Below are 19,696 nucleotides of genomic sequence, written 5' to 3'. Positions count from 1 at the left end.
ATATGCCGTTCAAGTTCTGCCCAGCAATTTTCAATAATATCAAGGTCCCGGGATCGTGCAGGCCACGGCAAAATAGATATATTATTTACATTAAAATATGATCGGACCAATCTTGATGTGTGTACAGATGCATCATCTTATTGAAAGATGTAATCAGGTCCAGAAATGCGTTCTGCATGATTATATATTTGTTCCTTGATTAAATTTATGTATTGGACACTATTCATTCTCCCATTGATGAACTTGATACTTGTCTTGTCAAAATAGCCGATGCCGGCCCAAACCATCACGCTGCTTCCTCCCATTTGTCGTCGAATTGCTGATATTGTCCCTTTTCTTATGTCATGAAAATAATATTGGAACCTATCAGGACCATCCTAGTTGAATCATTTTTCCATGCACTCATTCTTTTGCAAAGCGTAAATGTTATACTTTGTGTTTCGTTGTTTGAGAAATTAAAGATAGCACACCTGGGTTATCTTTTTGGCGAGAAGTGTATATAATAAATACATTAATAATTCTGTATCAGTTCAAAATTTCAAATTGACTTTTTAGCTAAGTATAACAAAATAAAACTTTTAAATGGTAATCAATGTCCTTGTTAATGAAAAAATTACATAAAAATAAAATTTAATTGATGTTTTAATACCTTTACTTTGATTAATATGTAGTGTACATACTTCAATAAAACAAAGGACAGATAAACCTTTGTATAAATAATAATTCATTTATTATTAGTATAAATTAATTTCGTTTATAAAAATAAATGTTAAATAATATGATCTATAAAATTTCAATACCATCCTTTACTAATTTTTTATATACATAGAAATTATTTTTCTTTAATAAATATGTATAAATATTTTTTAACTGTTACTACATACTTAATGCAATTTAAATGAATATTATTTTTTTTAAATAGAGGAGTAAAATATTCCTTAATTATTAATATTTCTATTTACATAAAAATTATGAGAAAAATTATATTCAAATTAATGTCCTGTTGCATGAGTTCTCAGCCATTTAAAGCACTACAATAAAAAGGAATCATTAATCAAAGTTTATATCTTGAGTGAGTAAGATATAATAATAACAAATAGTTTTTGGAAAAAGTACAAGAAAAAATACAAAATACAAATACTATTTATTAGTATTTGTAAACTGTAAACTTGGTACTATATGAACAAAGGTGTCATGTTTTATGCTTGTTTAATTCGTTTTAACATGCTTTACAATATAATAAGTAAAAATTATTAAAATTCGTTAAATACGTTAAAATTCAAAAGTGATCTTGAACTCAATATAAAAAAAATTGTTTTCATTATGATACAAAATTTCAGAAATGTCTATTATTGTTATATAATGTTCGCTTAACACAAATAAATTTTGGTTATTAACTCTTTTATTCAAACAGCTGAAAAATCATAAATTATGAGAACACGCTGTATATCCCATATTTCTTAGAGCACTGCAATTAGCTGTAAAATTTATTTTTATTGTGTAAATTCACATACCTATTAAATATTGAATCTGATTTAAATTTATTTCATCGGTATTCATAAAAGAGAGAATGACCGATATTCAAGTATGGTTTTAAAATCTACACCATACTTTGCACAAAAGTTCGTAATTGTTTTCTATTTTTATTGTTTAATTTTCTATATAATGTAATCCTTTATAATAATTGAGTGATTTTTGATATCTCAAAGCAAAAATGTTAAAAGTAAACCAAGAAGTATAAGTATTGTTAAATACACCAGCATCTTCTAATTATTTTTTATGATATTTATCACGTCGTGAAATGCTTTCCGTAGTAGAGTACCTGATATTTTTATATTGTAACTTATCTAAGTTCAAAAGATTATAAATATTAATTCGTTGTGATAGTTCGATGTGTAGTGTTAAGATTTTCAAAACAAGAAAGAAGGTATCGTAGAGTAATTAATAATATTCTTATGTTATAAATTCAGACATATAAACTTTATATGTATAAAAAATTATATATATATATATAAATAATTAAAAATATATACTGTTTCAGGTTTCTTAATGTATGCATACATATGTATCTTTATAAATATTTGCATCATTTTGATTTATTGTTTGTATTAAGAATAACTCGATATTGTAAGTAATATATAATATAATAATAAATAAAGAACATACTAAAAAACAAAATACAAAAATAACATTTACAAAACAATCTGTTTAATATTTGTAAGAAAAAACCAAGGAAACACAACGTGAAAACGTTCAGCTTTTTTATTATGACGTAACTTATAAAAATGCGGATAATATAAAATTGCCTTTTATGAGTACTTATAAACCTTAATATCTATTATAATAATTTTTAATCTTTCAAGTAATAATGTGCCCGAACAGACAAAATTATCAAAAAAAGAAAAACAAATATTTTTGCTTCATATAAAATGAATCTTTATAACGATTACTCTTCTAAATCACGTGAGATTATTCTTCACAGTATCTTTTATCGATTCTACATTTTTTTTTTTTATTTCATTGAATTGAACATTGATCATTCTGTTTATCTAAAAATCAATTAGGTGGTCATATTTCCATAACACCACAGATGATACTTGCAGCGATAAAAAGACTTCACTTACGTAAAGTTTATGTTCCATCGAATCTCATTAGCGAATATTTACGTGGTTCCTATCCAGTTGAAAATAATGCAAAAATGTTTACCGAAGAATTAAGGAGAAAATTGGATTGTGCTGTACGTGTTGGATTAATATTAAAACACGGAGACGATTTGTATTATTTACCTACTCTAAGGCAAAAAGCAAATGCACTTAAAACAGCATTTACTGCATTTTGGGAGATATACAAAAACGTAATTATAAATATATCATTATGTGTCCTACAAATTTTATTCAAAATTAAACAATTTTTTAAATTCATATTTATAAATTTGTATTATATTGTCCTTAATTTAAAAAATTTCTAATATTCCTTTCAGTATCCTAAATTCCGTATCTCAAAAGCTAGGAATCAAAACAAAAATCATTCTACATTAAAGGAACGAACTAAAAACAGGAAATATTCCAAAAATAATGATAACCACAGTAAATAAAGACATAATGAATTTTAAATGAAACCTTATTATATAGTAGTAATAGTGGTATAGTTTATTTTCAATCTTCTGATCATAAAGGGAACTCGGTTTGCAATTATTTTTCCTAGTGCCTTGCATTTTTATTTAATCATCTAAATACACATTCATACACTCACACACAAAACCTTATTTTACCCTTTTCTTTTTTACTATTACAAATCTATTATCTATCATCTACCTAATTGTTAGTGGGTCGCTCGAAAAGTTCGTTCCGATTTTTAAAGACGCAGCACATTTAAATTTCGAAATAGATTTATTCAATTATACAGATACAATTGTGTAAGTGTTATTTTGTTCTACAATTGTCCTCCATCTTTCACGTGACTTAAATATTATATCCTCCTAGAACCTCCTAGAACCTTTTCAATATGATTTTTTACGTCGACCAAAGAGTTAAAGTTCTGGCAATTTCTGGTAGGTGGGGTAGCACATCCCAACCAAGCTTCAATAGCTTTTGTCGAATAGTTAAATACACATGAGGTCTCGCATTGCTCTGATGAAACACGACGTTCTTCCGATTCACTAGTTCTGAACGTTTCTGTTCAATTGTTGTCTTTAATTCGTCTAATTGCCAACAATACCTTTCCGAATTTATCGTCTGGTTGTTTGGTAGAAGCTTATAATATAGGATTCCTTTTCTGTTTCACCAGACACAGAGCTTTCTTCAGATAAAGACCGGCTTTTGGGATGGCTAACACTAAACCTACTGTGACCACTTAAATGATTGGTTTTTAAATTTCGTTTAGAATTTTTTATATACAACGTTATTGCACCGTCATTTAGCTTCACGACTTTTCTTATAATATATGTACAATGAATTTTTTAACATTCACTTCTTTTCTTATTGTGTGTTTTCTAAAAATAATATGTAATCCGTCTTACTTATCACGACTGGTCATTTGACTGGTTAAACGATTTATATATTTTGTAATAGTAGACTCTCGAATACTCAATTCTAAAACTGAAAGCGGAAGGAAAAAATGGAATTTCGAGTGTTGGGAATTAAATGGGATCTATCTACTGCAAAATTATATGCATTTATTTCACTGTAAAATCCAAATCTAGAAGATGGCCTCTACAAGTATTTTTCAATATCCTAGACATAACCGGGATAATTGCATGGATTTTAAGTAAAGAAATCACGGGAGAAGGAATTTCGAGGCAAGAATTTTTATTTCAATTAGTAATATTTTTAATACTTTTTTTAATAATTTTTAAAACTATATTTTTTACTATCAAACTGGCTATTATCTTCATTCTATATTAAGAAATACAAGTTGTTTTAAAGACCGGTCACGGTAGGAATATGTATATGTGAAGTCCCTGTAAGTTTAGTGCTAAAGGTGATTCATTCTACCTTCCCCCGAGATCTTTTCCGCTTAACATTATTATAGATAATCCATTTTTGGTCCCTCGTCATTACTTACTCTATAGAACGAGTGCTACTAGAGTTAATTGTCTAATTTACCTACTTAACCTCCTCTCTTTCTTTATTCTTTCCTTTTTTATCTTCTGCAAATTTCTCACCCAGTCTACAGTCTTATTTTTTGCTTGTTCGTGAACTATGTCTCCTGTACTAATCTCCCTTTCTAATTCTGTTTCTTGTTATGTGCTTCCATATTTGATCCCATAGAGTTCACATTCCCTTCTTTCACTCTTTTACCAATATCTATTCTACCTCTCCATCAATCCTTATCTCATTTATGCCAATAATTACTGGCTTTGCTCTTTTATATTTCTACTTTAATATTCCAGCACTTGCACCACTGTTATATATTTAGTTTATATATTTATATCTTTAGTTATATGTACTTTAATTTTATTATGGTATTATATTGCATTTGTTTTTGTACTTTCCTGTCTCATACTCTCAGGTACCTTAAAATGTCTTCCTGCCTTCCTTAAGAGATTTGTAGAGCAATATTATTTATTTTGAAATATACATGGAAACATTGGTTTGACTTTTAATAAAAATGTATTAAAAAATCTTAAGAGGCTTGGAGACATTTGCAGAACAATATTTATATATTCTTCGATATTATGGTGAGTACTAAAATTATTACACAGATTGTACAATAAAGTACTATTATATAAATGTGCGACTTTGATCTGTGGATAAGGACATCCCAAAAGTGCATTCAAATCCATGGTATGTTTCAAACAAGTTTGGAACCCACCAAAAACATGTACTATATGTATATCAAACTTTTCTGTGTTATATGATGTTTCATCTACTTCAAAATGTGAAATAAAAAATGGTGCTGCTAGTACATAGTCGTCATGAACGATTTCATTATAGGCTTCGTGAATTGTATTTATTATACAACGTGGGTTATAATTACTTTCTTTTCTTTTCTGCTTTATGGCTTTAATTTTTTGCTTATATTTTTTGTTAAAAGTTTTTATATTTCTATATTTTCCAATTTTGAAATCTATCATATCAAATAACATACAAATAAATATAGAATATAAATAACATTTGTGAGATATAGGACATTCTTGTTGATGCATCCAATATTTGATGCATCCAACATATAATATCCACTTTGGTGGAAGTTCATTTATACAATCCATATCTGTAATTCCTAAAGTATGGTTTAAAATCTCTCTTTGAGTAAGTAATGAGACATCACTAAGATTGGATGAAGAAGGTAGACTAAAAGTATTCATAATTTCTAAAGCCCCTAACTTATGGCACATAATCTTTCTATCTTCAGTTCTCATTAAGTATCTTATACAATTTATATTATTGTCTAACACTAATTTTAGAATTCCAATGATGATACTAAGGATTTTTAGACTTACTATGATGTTTGAAGGATAACGAAAATCTTCTACTTGTATGGGGCATACATATAAACGTTGAATTATTAAATCCAGAAAATATGATGGATATTTACCAATACGAAATTCATTTACAAACCATATAGGCAAATTACTAATAGTTGCAGTGTTAGATATTAATTCAGACTCATTGAATATCTTTGCTATTTCATTTTCATCGTCTTCTTCCTTATCTTCTTCAGTTGATTCACTATTTCCTTCGCGAACTTCTTCTATGTATGTCAATGTATTGATATCTCCATCAAATTTAAACCTTCCATTGAAGCCACAGGTATTTACACGAGTAGTATAATCTCTTGAGAAACCTAGAGCTACAAGTATTTCAACATATCCATTTTTATCGCTATTTATACTCGTCTCTATTAAATCCAATATTTTTTGTCGTATAGGCATAGTTAACCTACTTAAAATTGCAATGATTGCATCATGCAAGCTGTATTTACTCAACCATACAAAAATTCTACCTACACAGTGTTGTCGGCCATATTGGTTTATATCTGATTGTTTTAAATTTAAATAGCGGAAGAAGTTTCTAAATGTACCAGGTTCCACATAGTCATTGCCTAATAATATTGCAGCTAATATTATCTTTGATTGGTCTAATCCTCTAAAATATTTGAATAATTTCTTAATCTTATAAATTTTACAAGGTATAACATAACCATTTCCACGTGAATTTTTAATTGCAGTTTGTAATGTATCAAATGGTATATATAATGATCCATATACATAAAAATCTGAATCATGGCTGAGAACTGGACAATTTAATATCTTTGCTACTGATGCTATAATATTGTCAGCTTCAAGTAGACACTGCACAAATCGAATATTTTTTTCTTTCATCACATCAATAAAAACATGTTGTTTTAGCAAAGGAAAAATTGGTTCTGAATATCTAGTTTTGAATATAGAAGTTGGTAATATATTTAGTTTCCTTTTCAGCCTTTTTACAATAGTTTTGAATTTTTTACTTTCAACACCACCATCAATAAAGACTAAGGGCGTTACATTACACTTTAATAGATCATCAAAGAAATCTGATACACATTGCGCATAATTATCGTAATCACCGCCAAATATCCAATTATTGCCTGCGCACTTTTTATATAATAAATGATTAATATTATTTCCATCAATTAATAAATACGTATCATGTAATTCGTAATGCTTTAAAAAATGAAATCGATGCTTGTTTATATAAGTAGTTAATCCTGGAATACCCATTATCTTCCTGTTTACCTTTCTTGTCACACGTTAAACTAGTAAATATTAGGCCATCCCATAAGTTCGTTCCGGTTATATATGTTAAGATTGTTTACATACCTTTCAATTTTATGAAAAAATGTAATCCCCTCTCGTTGTACAACTTCTTCCCATTTTTTAAGTGCATTGGTATCTTATCTCTTATCTCTTATGTTTATAAATCGACACATGAAATGTATACACAAAAGTCGGCACGAACTTATGGGATGACCTAATATAAAATATGATATTCATTTGTTAACAATAAACGCACATATATCATGTTATGTACCCATACTTTATCTTTTACTCGGAATATCGGAATTCGTCTTAGTTTAGCTATATAGGCGTTGTGTCGATTTTTCCAGAGGTTAAACAATTATTCTCTAGTTAGGCTAGGAGTGGTTGATATTGAGGATGGCATGTTAGCTTGTCGTCTAAATGTTAATTCGAATGGGGTATGTCGTATGGAGTCGGTCGTACAAGTTCGAATAAGGTCCTTTACTACGGCATGCGTTCGTTAAAGGGATCCGTTAAATTGTGGATGGAAAGAAGTGGTTTTTATGTGTCGGATTTTGAAAGCCTTTTCAAATGTGTCCATCAACTTACATACGAAATTTCGTCCCATGTCCGTGAGAATACTTTTTGGTGCGGAAAATATATACACATAGTGATCCAAAAGTTCGTTAATGATTGAGTTGGTTGTTTGGTCTTTTAAGGGTATGAGGATGAGATATTTGGTTAATTGATCTTGGATAGACAGGATAAATTGATTGCCCCGTTTGGTTTTGGTGAGAGGTCCGAATATGTCCATTGCGATTTTGTCATTAAGATTAAGGGGTGTGTCAGTTATTATAGATTGTTCTTTGGCCCTGATACGATTTAGCTCTTCTTGTTGGCAGGTTTCGCAGTTTTGTATGAATTCTGTAACGTCTTGTTCTAGGTTTGTCCAGTGATGGTGCTCTTGTATTCGTTTCATGGTGCTGTAACGTAAATTACATCAGAGACCAGGACACACACACACCTCGGGCAGGATGGTGTCCCGGTCGGCATACTTCGCACCCGATGCACCGACGAGAGGAACACATGGTGACCTTGGCGACAATGTATATTGGCAGAGTACCTAAGGATTCATTTATGGCCTAACGGTCCTACCATAAAATGTTCCAGAAGCGTAGCAACGGTCACGTACGCCTACAGGGTAGTGGGGGGTAATGAGAGAACAGATGACCGAAAGTAAAAAGCTTGTAGGGACTCACTCTCGTACGGTCACGGCTAGAGTTCGGAAGTGTCTTATACTTGTATAAACGAAATAAAAATAAAGTGTTCTCCTTCCTAATAAAATTTCTTTTTATTTTTACGTGACAGTGCTGTGTATACCTAAGTGTCCTACTATTTCGTTATGATTTTCGCGTAGTATCGTCTGTTTTTGTTCGTTATCATAGTCTACTGGCGGATCTTGTCCAAATATTAATTTAATTTGGGGGAATCTCGTTGTTAGAAACCTCAGCATGAGTTGAATATTTACCTTTTCTAACGTGCTGAAGCTATTGTCGTTTATTCTTATTTGTAAGCGTTCGGTTCGGTGTTTAATAAAGTGTTTGGTTAATTGACGCAACCAGTGCTGTTCGTTAAAATCTCCTAGTTCGGACTTTGTAATTTGTTCAAAGTATGGTCTGTTAGGTTTTTGAGTTATCGGAGCTGGGGTGATATTGATTTTCCAGTCTATATATCATATTCGTCATAATAGTCTGGGTTTTCTACATTGGGTTGGATTTAGAATTGGAAACTGGGACGTTTGGTTGGACGGGGCCGGGCTCCCTCCCCCTGACTTACACTTGACACAGGTGCTCACCGGGCACGGGTGCTTTAGTGAATACTTGCACCGAATCAGGAAGGAAGCGACCGCGCGTTGCCACCACTGCGATGCGAGCGTGGATTTGGCGCAGCACATGTTGGAGTTCTGTCCGGCGTGGGCGCGGCCGCGCCGCGATCTCATCGTGGAAATCGGATGGGACCTCTCGCCGCCGGCGATCCTCGAGGCACTGTTGGCGAGCGAGAGAGGGAGGAGGGCCGTGACCTCCTTCTGTGAGCAGGTTATGCTTCGGAAGGAGGCAGCAGAGAGGGCGAGGGTGCGGAGCTCCCACCCCGAGAGGATCGACCGGCGGGGGCGCGGCAGACGCCGCGGACGCGCTTGGACAAAGCGCTCTAGCGCCGCCGCTCCCCCCGGTGGGGGTCAAACTTTGGCGCTGATAGATCAGCGCCTCGGAACAGCCAAGCAGTCCGGTAAGGGAACCAGACTGCCTTGTATGGCGGCTCCAGAGACGATGCATCCTGTGCGCGGGAGGAGTCCGGTCTGTCGCTCGCTCCGGTTCCCGGGCCTCTTTCGATCACAACCGGACGGTCATCGTGGAGGTTTTAGTCGGTTGGAGTCCAGCAGTACCACACCGCTTCCCCCCAGAAACGACCTAGCGTCCGTGCGGTTTCCTCCACGTAAAAAAAAAAAAAAAGAAAAATGATATAACTTATATGAGATATAACTATAACTGATTAAAAATCTGATAAGATACTAAGATAAAAATCTGATAAAAAACTGATAAGATGTTATATTACTTATCTATGTGCTGATAAAATACATTCTACTGCCCTTTATAGGAAACATATGGAAAAACAAAATATTGACATAATCAATTTTATTAGTTTATAATAACAGAAATTTCAAATAAAAAATAGAATTATGTATTTAATAGAATGTGAAATATTCCAAGTAATTTCTGAAACAATAACAATAATGTTCAGCCTCTTGTCATTGAATTTTCTCCAGCAATCAATACACAGATATAAATACTTAGAAACATTAGTCATAGGTAAAGTCCATTCAAAAGGTCAAGACATAGTTAAGTATATACTTATTAGAGAAATAATATTCAAAATCAATTTTCTTAAAAACAAAGCCTTGTATGATAAAATTTGATTCCTATTTCTTATAAATCATACCCTTTACAATTGTCCCATGTAACTTGTAAGTTATAAGATAAAGGATAAAATAAGACGAAAGAATAAATCTCATATAATTATTAATAACAAATACAAATTATAGTTGTATTACATTACCATCCTCTTTATTTTTATGTATATTGAAGATATAATAATTCATTCTATGAAAAATATTAATTCAATTAAGACTTAAATTCTATATACATATCAATATATACTTGTAGAGATCAAATATATACATTAGTATATAGTATAAAGACATTATATACACTACATATGATGTAGTACAGAATTAACCACAGAGAATTCCGTTTATACCAAATACATTTACTTCAATGAAACTTTATTGAATAAATGATTAGACAAACATTGGACATTGTATAAACAAAAAAAAAAAAAAATACTATTTATGCCCTGGTATAAAAATGGAATTCTACTGTAATATTGAATGAAAATATGCATTATGCATGGCTGAGCATAGAAAAACGATTATTTGGATCACGATATGCTTCATTTAAATCATCATCTGCACTAAAATATTCAGAATCATTTTCAGCTGAAATGCTTTTTTTAGACTTTGGATGTTTAGGTTTTGTTCTATGTTTTTTACGAAGATTAGTTCCATTCTGCAACTTAAGTGGAAACATTGATTTGACTTTTAATAAAAATGTATTAAATAATCTTAAGAGACTTGGAGACATTTGAAGAACAATATTTATGTATTCTTCAATATTATAGCGTGTTTTAAAATTATTACTCAGATTATACAATAAAGTACCATTAAATAAATTTGCAACTTTGGTCTGTGGATAAGGATATCCCAAAAGTGCGTTCAGATTCATAGTATGTTTCAGACAACTTTGAAACTCTGCGAATACATGTACAGCAAATCTATCAAATTTTTTTGGATTGTTATATAATTCTTTATTCATATTAAAATAAGAGATAAAGAATGGTGCTGCTAATATACAGTCATTATAGTCAACTTCATTATAGGCTTCTATGATTGTACCATTGTATTGATTATCACATAATTGATTCATTGTATAACATGAATCACAATTGTTATTTTTCCTCTGTTGCTTCACAGTTTCAATTAATTGACAATATCTTTTCTGAAAAGCATACATGTTTCTATATCTTCCAATTTTGGAATCGATTATGTTAAATAACATACAAATAAATATAGAATATAAATAACATTCATGAGATAAAGAACATTCTTCTTGATGTAACCAATATTTAATACATCCAATATACAACATCCATTCTGGTGGAAGTTCATTTATACAATCCATATTTGTAATTCCTAAAGTATTGTTTAAAATCTCTCTTTGAGTAAGTGATGGGATATTTCTAAGATTGAATAAAGAAGGTAGTTTAACATTATTTATAGTTTCTGTATTCTGTAACTTACAGCATATAATCTTTTTATTTTGTGTTCTCACCATATATTTCATATAACATATTTTACTAATTATTGCTGATTTTAAAATCCCAAATATAACACTAATAATTTTTAAACTTACTATGACACTAGAAGGATAACGATAATCTTCCACCTGTACAGGACAAACATATATATATTGAACTATTAAATCCATAAAATAATTTGGATATCTGCCCATAAGAAATTCATTTACAAACCACTTAGGCAATTTACTAACAACTACATTTTGAGGTAATAGTTTTGCCTTACTATATGTATTTGCTATTTCAATTTCATCATATTCATCTTTATCTTCTTCTTCGCTTGATACATTATTTCCTTCTTCGCAAACTTCCTCTATGTATGTCAATGTACTGATATCTCCATCAAATTTAAAACTTCTATTCAAATGATATGTATTTACCCGAACAACACGATCTTTTGAAAAACCTAGAGGTAAAAGCATGTCAGCAGATGCATTTGTATAGCTATTTATATTGATCTCTATTAAGTCTAATATTTTTTGTCGCATAGGCTTAATTAATCTACTTAAAATTTCGATGATAGCTTTGTCCAAAGTGTAATTGCTCAGCCACCTCAAAGTTGTTTCTATACAACATTGTCGATGATTATGCTTTTTTCTTGATGCTCCTCTTAACTTCAAGTGGCGAAAAAAGTTCTTAAACGTATTAGGTTTTACATAATCATTACCTAGTAATATTGCAGCCAGTGGCAACATTGATTGATGTAGCCCTTTAAAAGATTTAAGCAAGTTCTCAACTTTGTAAATTTTACAGCATTTCATGTAACCATTTCCATTTGGATTTTTAACTACATAAGTATCTAATGTATTAAATGGTATATATAATGTTCCATATATATAAAAGTCAGAGTCATAGCTGAGTACTGGACAATTCAAAATCTTTGCTACTGATGCTATGTCATTATCAGCTTCGAATAGGCATTTCACGTGTCTAATATTCTTTTCTCTCATTACATCAATAAAAACTTCTTGTAACATTAAAGGAAAAAATTTCATGTTCCTTTGATTGAGTGGACAAAATGACCATGCAACACGGATTTTCTCTTTAGTTCTTTTTATAGTAGTTCTAAATTTTCTATTTTCGCTACCACCATCAAATATAACCAGAGGTGTTACTTTACATTTTAATAAATCATCAAAGAAGTGTGATACACACTGTGCATAATTATCATAATCACCACCAAATGCACAATTACATTTTGTGTAGAAATTATATATTGAACAACAAACATTGTTTCCATCGATTACCAAATATGTATTGTGCAGTTCATAGTACTCCAAATAAAGGTCAGAACGATTGTTTATATAAGTGGTTAATCCAGGAATTCCCATTATGAATTTTTTTCTCTACACTTTTTTGTAGGTTTAATGTCACAAATTAAACATACTGTATGAAGGATTATATGTTTATGTACACAGTAGCAATATAGGTTATGTGAAAAGAATACGTGTCTTTCGGACGAACAGTTTTATATTACACAATTCCGATGAAAATGTAATGAAGAAATACTATTTTTATTCTTATTTTCAGTTTTCAATTTTTATCACATATATATAAATGAAGTTAGGTTTCAAAAAATCTCTCTCAAGGTCTCTTCAAAAAATCAATACTGCTTTGTGACTTGTAATTGGTTTATAGTAGCTTACAAAAAGGTTATACAATTTATATTATATTTTATAATGAAACATGTATAATGCTTGTGAAAAAATAAGGTTATTAAGGTGAGAATATTTATATACTTTATTATTTATAACAAATACAAATTCTAATTTTATTACATTACTACACTCTTTATTTTATACTATAACACTCAAAATATAATAATTTATCTTATGCAAAATACTTATGTTGGAAACTATACTAAATCTATGTATTACGAAAGATATAATGCAATTTGTGCTTTTTCTATCATGCACGTAGAAATGCTTTACTGGAATGATTCAGTTTTCAAAACCCAGTTTGTAGCCTCTTTATATATTATTTATAATTTTGCTGAAAAAGACAAAATAACAAAAGCTTATATTAAAAGTTGTTATTTAAATAATTAAATACATATATAAGCAGATTAAAGGCAAAATTAAAAATTACTTTATAAGAATTACCTACGAACGGGTCGAATTTATTATTATTTTAAATAAATATTAAATATATATAGAATATATACATGTGCAGAGAATGTATTATGTGGAGACATACTTGAGATCCATAAATATAATTATATTTTAACGCTTAATATTGTACTATATAATTACTAAAAAGATACTAAAAAATTTAAAATACTATACAATTGTTACTTGCTCCAGAAAAATCATGTTTAGCTTTAAGTGCCTTATCCCTTTCATCCCATAATGTAAGTCCATCACAAGCACAAATCTTTTTTGTATTTTGAAATAAGCCAGATGAACGAGCAATTATGCCACAGGCCAGTCTAAAACATACATTAATGTTAAATATAACAAATCGTTATATGCATCATAATAACGTCACTGTAGTATTTACTTATTTCCACTGTTTCCATGTATTTTAGATTCTGGATCAGCACCTCTTCCTAAATCATCTGGTTTTTCTGTTATAATTAAGGACCTTCCAATAACATCAGGTATTTTTACAAGTTTATCTATTATTCTAAAAATAGCTCTACCAGAATCATTGACCATTATATTTCCCAAATCTCCAACATGCTGTATAGTAAAAAATTTTTTTATTTCAAGATACTAACTATTAACCATAGAGATTTCCTTACAATATGAACACAAATCTCAATATTTACCCGTCTAAATGCATCATCTTCAGGTCCACCGTGTAATGTATTATTTGGGTTGAAATGTTCTCCAACACTAAAAATGTGTCATAAAATATCTCAAATAAAAAAAGGAAAGAAGGAAAACAAAAAATAAAAATTCTAAATGCCTACCTATCACACCCTTGAGAGATATCACCACATTCATGAATGTGCATGCCATGTTTACCAGGTGCTAAACCATCAACTATTCCATCTATAAGACATCCATCAGGAGTTTCTGCAAATCTTATTACACCCATTATTTTATTATCTATGGTATATCCTGAATTCCCTCCTAACATTGCAACTGCACTAGAACTATCTGTAATGTAAAATATTGCTCAATTTCATATTTTAGAGATATTATAATAATATAATACATTACATTACTATGTTATTACCTCCATATCCCTTTAAGATAACTTTTCTCCCAGTCTGTTCAATTTTTTCTTGAATTATAGAATATGGCAAATCTGTTTCAACTATAACATTTCCTTTTTCTAATGATATATCAATATTTTTAATTCCATTTACGCCAATTAAAGCGTTCCGTACCGAATCAACGCATTTTCGACAAGTCATTTCCACCGCAAATTCGATCTAAAATTATAAAAAATACTTATTACTATAATTGTATAATATTTATTTTTCAATTATTTTTATTATTTACTTTTGCTGTAGTCATTTTATATAATGTCTTTACGAGCAAAATCAGTAATTTTTTTCTCGATATTGCGAAATGAGACAAATTTATCTTCACTGATTTGAGGTTACGTTTTTCACAATATGATACAGTTATATGATACTTTTACGTTAAGTGAATGGTCGAAATTATGCCGGTAAATAGGAAAGGCATGATGCCATTTTGTAAGATGCTTTTAGTAAATTTTTATGAAATTATACATAAAAAATGAGAAAGTAATTGCCATTACTAATGCAGGAATTCTATATCATAGAGGATAAAAGATATTTTAAATTGCATTCGGCAGATATATAAATAATAAATTGGTAATATTTCTTTGTATACAGATATAAATATAGTAATTTCCATGAACATATTATTAATAATATGTTTAAAAATTTCTCATTATAGGCGGTAACAATTATTTTTTTCAATTAAAATCATCAAAATCATCCTCTAGCTAGTAGTATGTACTACGTTACATGAGATAATCTGTATATTCTATTTAGTTTTATTTAATATAATTTATTTAATATAATTTGTGAAACAAAAATTTCACTTATGTGTTTTGCGAAAGGGATGAAGCGAAATGTGAGTCTAAAACTCTTGTTAACTTATGCATACAATAATAAAGATATGAATTTTTATCATTTAATTAAAAATAAAACTTTTAATTAATTTCCTTATAAGTTTCTGGATATTTCTACTATTGATTAATATACGCGAGTATAAGAACTCTTTTCAATGTATACATTAAAATCTATTTTTTAAACAAATGCATGCAGGTTTTCACTAATACATTCTAATAAGTAACGGATTTTGAGTATTTACTATCGCATTCCTACGGTATATTTTGTCACGATAGTTTGCGCATTTGCCACACGGTCGCTTTACTCCCAAGCTTTCTATTTTAGATATGGACAGCCACCATATCTTATTTGTAAAACTAGAATTTTGCAAAGCAATTGCTAGCAGTGATTCGCTACATTTAGAATTTTTCTTCGGTAATATTCTACCTTGGCAAAATAAGATTATGCATTTTGATTAGTTTTTCGAGGCAGAGTTACGTTGAAGGTAATAACTCTTTCTTAAACGTTAAAAGTACAGTGCAACAATGTGGGCTATCAATACTGTAGCAAGGTTTTAAGACTTCAAATGAAGATAAGCAATACAGAAAAGAAAATTAACGACTGGGAGATTAAGTGAAAAAGAATAGGAGTGAAAATAAATTGCATCTAATCGTGATTTTTTGACTATTGATAAGTTATCTGAAGGCATGTCCGTGACCTTTGCCCAACGCGGCAGGCCGCCACCGAATCCTGCTCAAATACAGAAGGTGATGAATATCATATATTATCACTAATATTGTATTGTACTAGTGTTCTTGAAATTTCATTCTTTTTGTTACATGGTTTTATGATATTTAATAAGGTAATAATTTTAAAGAAGTAGAAGAAATGTATAGTCTATAATGTTATGATATTTTACAATATTGAATTAATTTATTTGAATAATAACATTTATATGAATAAATTTGTTGATATAGATGCTTGATGAAAATAGTCAGCTTATACAAACAATACAAGAATATCAAAATAAAGGAAAAGCACAAGAATGTATACAGTAAGTGATAAATGTTTTCAAAATATATGTAACTTATATTGGTATATTTATAATATGATTTCTTTTTAGATACCAGCAGATGTTGCATCGCAATTTGGTATATTTGGCATCCATTGCTGATGCAAATCAAAATATACAAGCATTGTTACCAGTAAGAAATATTTTAAATATTAAAGAAATATTAAGGTATAATATCTAAGTTAGAAATATATTAATGTTATCTTTGTTTCTATAATTAGCCTCCACAAGGGATCCCTAATGGACCCCAACATGGTATGATGAATCCACAGGGCATTCCTAATGCCCCCACAGGATCAAGTGGACCTGGGGGTGATATGCCTCCAAATACTCAACCAACATTACCAATGTCAGGTTTTAGTCAAGGACAACCAATGACACAAGGTGGATATCGTGGTCCTGTTATGCCTGGACAAGGACCTATGAATAGTATGTTATGTTCCAATATAATATAAAATTTTTAGAAATTAATGTTATCTTTTAACTCTAATATACTATTATTTCAAAGGACCACCTGCTGCACCTGGACCACAACAGTATAGAGGACCTCAGGGTTACCCTCAACAACCTTCTCAACAAAGTTATCCTACGCAATATGCCAATCAAAATCCAGGTACCAATTATCAAGGACCACAGGGATCTGCATATACTCCAGGTCAACCAAATCAATATGGACCGCCAAATACTTCCCAACAACAGGGATACAGCACATCAACGCAACCGAACTATGGTCCTCCAACAACCGTGAATAGTTACGGTCCTCAACCAGGTGGATATCCACCACCAGGAACAACTCAGCCTCCTACAGGATATGGTCCACCACCACCAAATCAACAAGGCTATCCTCCTTCTAATCCTTCTCAACAAAACTTCCCATCAAGCGGACAACAGCAACAGCCTGGTCAATATGGTAGTCCTAGCCCACAACCAAATTACCAACAACCTCCGTCTCAAGCTCCGCCTCAAAATGCGTATGGAGCTGGTCAACCCGGAAATTATCCTCCTCCTTCATCGCAAGCATATGCAAATAACGTTCCACCTCAAAATTATCCGGCTCCCCCTACTTCTAGTGCTCAACCTCCTCAACCTGGATCTCAACAAAATACTGGTCCTCAACCAAATTATGGTAATCAACCAAGTCCCGGTCCTGGTGCAACGCAATACGGTCCAGCTTCTACATCTCCACCGTTCAGTACTGCCTCTGCAAGTGGAGTAAATACCTATGCTCAGAGTAGCCAACCAACTAGTACACCGTCTGCTTCAACTCAAACTTACCCACCAAGTAGCGCTCCACCATCTACTTCGCAAGGTGGAAACTACGCTCCACCGGGACCTGCACCATCCGGATATCCCGTGCATCAAACACCTCACCCAACGTCTCATCCGCCACATCAACCACCACATCAATCCCCACATCAACCTCCTCATGCTCCTCATCAACCACCTCATCAACCTTCTCATCAATCAACTCATCAACCTTCTGCACATCAATCTCCACATCAACCACAACAGTCTCAACAACAATCTCAGACACCGCCACAGCCTCAACAGCAACAATCTCAGAGTCCTGCTCCAAGTGGATTTCAGCCACCTTCAGGACCTCCACAGGGTCCTGCTCCACCTCCAGGACCACAACCACAGCCTGGATATGGTCCAGCTACTACACAGACGTATGTACCACCGACACCAGGAGGACAGCCACAGGTACAGATGATTGAAAAATATGGAGCATATTTAAAACTGTTACTAATATAATATAAATTATACTTAATATAAATATATAAATTCTAGGTATACACTCCTCATCCACCTCAAGGTGGTCAACATTATGGACATCCACAATATCCTCCTCAGAGTTATCCACCACCACCAGCAGGACAAGGATATCCTCAATATCCACCGCGTCCACCTGGTGGACACATGCCTCCTCCCCCTGGACCTCAAGGACCTCCTCCACCAAATCAGTATGGTGGTTATGGATATCAGCCACCTCCACAATAGAGTATATATTAATGTAAATTCGTACGATATTCATTCTAATATAAAAATGATTTAACTACAAACTCAGAACAAATGGCATATTAAACTTTAATTTAATTCTTGACAGCATATCGTCCAGTGTTATATAATGAAACAAATAATAGAAAATATATATATTACTAAGGAAAGGTGCTGCTAAAATTTTATTACGATTGTAATGAGAAATCAAAACTTTTTGAATAATTTTAATTTCCTCAAATAAGATATCCAATTTAACATTACAAAATATACTTTGTTACAAAAAAGAATTTGTAGATATTGCAAACTATATACATGGTCTAATGTGTACAAAAATCTTCAAAAGTTATATCTTAAAGTTTCATTTTATCGGTAATAACATCGTTGGACAAATATTTTATTCATTAAAATATTGTTATAAATCTTTTAATGTGACATCAAAATTTTACTTTCGTTTGTGGCTATTTAATTTTGTTTATTTAATTTTGTAATACACACATGCTTATGCTGCACTTAGCGACGTGTGCAGTTTAAGAATTTTGGTGTTCATAATGCAGCATAAACATATCTGTCACACCAAGTTATGACATATGACACATGATACAATATGTACTAACTATTTACAGCTTTCAGTATATATTTTGCTTTAGAATAAATTTTTTATTTACTTATTTAATTTTATATTTTCTTGATCGTCATTAAAAGATTTATGAATTTACACATTGATTTTTATTTTTTCCTTGAGTTCTTTTAATTTTTACATAGATGTATAAGAGAAGCTTCCATCCAGGTAACAAAGAGTACAATATTTTTTTGTGAATACTACTTATGTTAATCTTATGTGTAACAATTTTTTAGTCGTTTTATATTACAAAATTTTTATGTACAAAATTTCTCTTTG

General features: G+C 31.1%; 5 protein-coding genes across 6 annotated transcripts; 2 read left to right on the top strand and 3 right to left on the bottom strand.

Annotated features, from left to right (window-relative positions):
• Window positions 1–2,563: 2,563 nt before the first annotated feature.
• LOC110120353 lies at window positions 2,564–3,117 on the top strand. The gene is made up of 2 exons (XM_020868636.2): window positions 2,564–2,854; window positions 2,981–3,117. The coding sequence occupies exons 1-2, from the start codon at window positions 2,591–2,593 to the stop codon at window positions 3,092–3,094; spliced, it is 378 nt and encodes a 125-aa protein (XP_020724295.2). The 5' UTR covers window positions 2,564–2,590; the 3' UTR covers window positions 3,095–3,117.
• Window positions 3,118–3,370: 253 nt separating this feature from the next.
• On the bottom strand, window positions 3,371–7,662 carry LOC100642482 (protein asteroid). The gene has a single exon (XM_003394394.4). It carries the CDS (start codon window positions 7,202–7,204, stop codon window positions 5,060–5,062), a length of 2,145 nt encoding a protein of 714 aa, XP_003394442.1. The 5' UTR covers window positions 7,205–7,662; the 3' UTR covers window positions 3,371–5,059.
• A 2,620-nt stretch (window positions 7,663–10,282) lies between these two features.
• On the bottom strand, window positions 10,283–13,319 carry LOC100652310 (protein asteroid-like). The gene is made up of 2 exons (XM_012320988.3): window positions 12,360–13,319; window positions 10,283–12,098 (listed from the first exon to the last, which is right to left on the bottom strand). Exons 1-2 carry the CDS (start codon window positions 13,021–13,023, stop codon window positions 10,681–10,683), a joined length of 2,082 nt encoding a protein of 693 aa, XP_012176378.1. The 5' UTR covers window positions 13,024–13,319; the 3' UTR covers window positions 10,283–10,680.
• A 142-nt stretch (window positions 13,320–13,461) lies between these two features.
• Window positions 13,462–15,428, bottom strand: LOC100652188 (copper chaperone for superoxide dismutase). 2 transcript variants are annotated; one of them, XM_012320993.3, is made up of 7 exons: window positions 15,145–15,428; window positions 14,876–15,074; window positions 14,607–14,796; window positions 14,463–14,529; window positions 14,192–14,373; window positions 13,987–14,120; window positions 13,462–13,684 (listed from the first exon to the last, which is right to left on the bottom strand). In XM_012320993.3, exons 1-7 carry the CDS (start codon window positions 15,157–15,159, stop codon window positions 13,674–13,676), a joined length of 798 nt encoding a protein of 265 aa, XP_012176383.1. In that variant the 5' UTR covers window positions 15,160–15,428; the 3' UTR covers window positions 13,462–13,673. The 2 variants fall into 2 exon arrangements, with proteins under 2 accessions (XP_012176383.1, XP_012176382.1); XM_012320992.3 differs by having other exon boundaries at window positions 13,978–14,120; window positions 15,145–15,426.
• A 193-nt stretch (window positions 15,429–15,621) lies between these two features.
• LOC100642720 (basic salivary proline-rich protein 2) lies at window positions 15,622–19,513 on the top strand. The gene is made up of 6 exons (XM_003394396.4): window positions 15,622–16,492; window positions 16,703–16,779; window positions 16,849–16,930; window positions 17,019–17,226; window positions 17,306–18,501; window positions 18,589–19,513. Exons 1-6 carry the CDS (start codon window positions 16,433–16,435, stop codon window positions 18,796–18,798), a joined length of 1,833 nt encoding a protein of 610 aa, XP_003394444.1. The 5' UTR covers window positions 15,622–16,432; the 3' UTR covers window positions 18,799–19,513.
• The last annotated feature ends 183 nt before the right edge of the window (window positions 19,514–19,696 follow it).

This window comes from Bombus terrestris, chromosome 3, assembly GCF_910591885.1.
Source record: "Bombus terrestris chromosome 3, iyBomTerr1.2, whole genome shotgun sequence".
NCBI classification, from domain to species: domain Eukaryota; kingdom Metazoa; phylum Arthropoda; class Insecta; order Hymenoptera; family Apidae; genus Bombus; species Bombus terrestris.
This window is presented reverse-complemented; position numbering and strand designations above follow the sequence as displayed.

What these genes read in the sequence shown, in the direction of transcription:
- LOC110120353 (XM_020868636.2), top strand. Translation starts at nt 2,591, where the DNA reads ATGATACTTGCAGCGATAAAAAGACTTCACTTACGTAAAGTTTATGTT. An exon ending in TTTGGGAGATATACAAAAAC is followed by an intron (nt 2,855 to 2,980) that starts GTAATTATAAAT and finishes TATTCCTTTCAG; the next exon opens with TATCCTAAATTCCGTATCTC.
- LOC100642482 (XM_003394394.4), bottom strand. Translation starts at nt 7,204, where the DNA reads ATGGGTATTCCAGGATTAACTACTTATATAAACAAGCATCGATTTCAT.
- LOC100652310 (XM_012320988.3), bottom strand. Translation starts at nt 13,023, where the DNA reads ATGGGAATTCCTGGATTAACCACTTATATAAACAATCGTTCTGACCTT. An exon ending in ACTGGCTGCAATATTACTAG is followed by an intron (nt 12,099 to 12,359) that starts GTAATGATTATG and finishes TTTTACCTCTAG; the next exon opens with GTTTTTCAAAAGATCGTGTT.
- LOC100652188 (XM_012320992.3), bottom strand. An exon ending in TATCTTAAAGGGATATGGAG is followed by an intron (nt 14,797 to 14,875) that starts GTAATAACATAG and finishes TTTACATTACAG; the next exon opens with ATAGTTCTAGTGCAGTTGCA. An exon ending in AAGATGATGCATTTAGACGG is followed by an intron (nt 14,374 to 14,462) that starts GTAAATATTGAG and finishes TTTACTATACAG; the next exon opens with CATGTTGGAGATTTGGGAAA.
- LOC100642720 (XM_003394396.4), top strand. Translation starts at nt 16,433, where the DNA reads ATGTCCGTGACCTTTGCCCAACGCGGCAGGCCGCCACCGAATCCTGCT. An exon ending in AAAGCACAAGAATGTATACA is followed by an intron (nt 16,780 to 16,848) that starts GTAAGTGATAAA and finishes ATTTCTTTTTAG; the next exon opens with ATACCAGCAGATGTTGCATC. An exon ending in ATATACAAGCATTGTTACCA is followed by an intron (nt 16,931 to 17,018) that starts GTAAGAAATATT and finishes TTCTATAATTAG; the next exon opens with CCTCCACAAGGGATCCCTAA.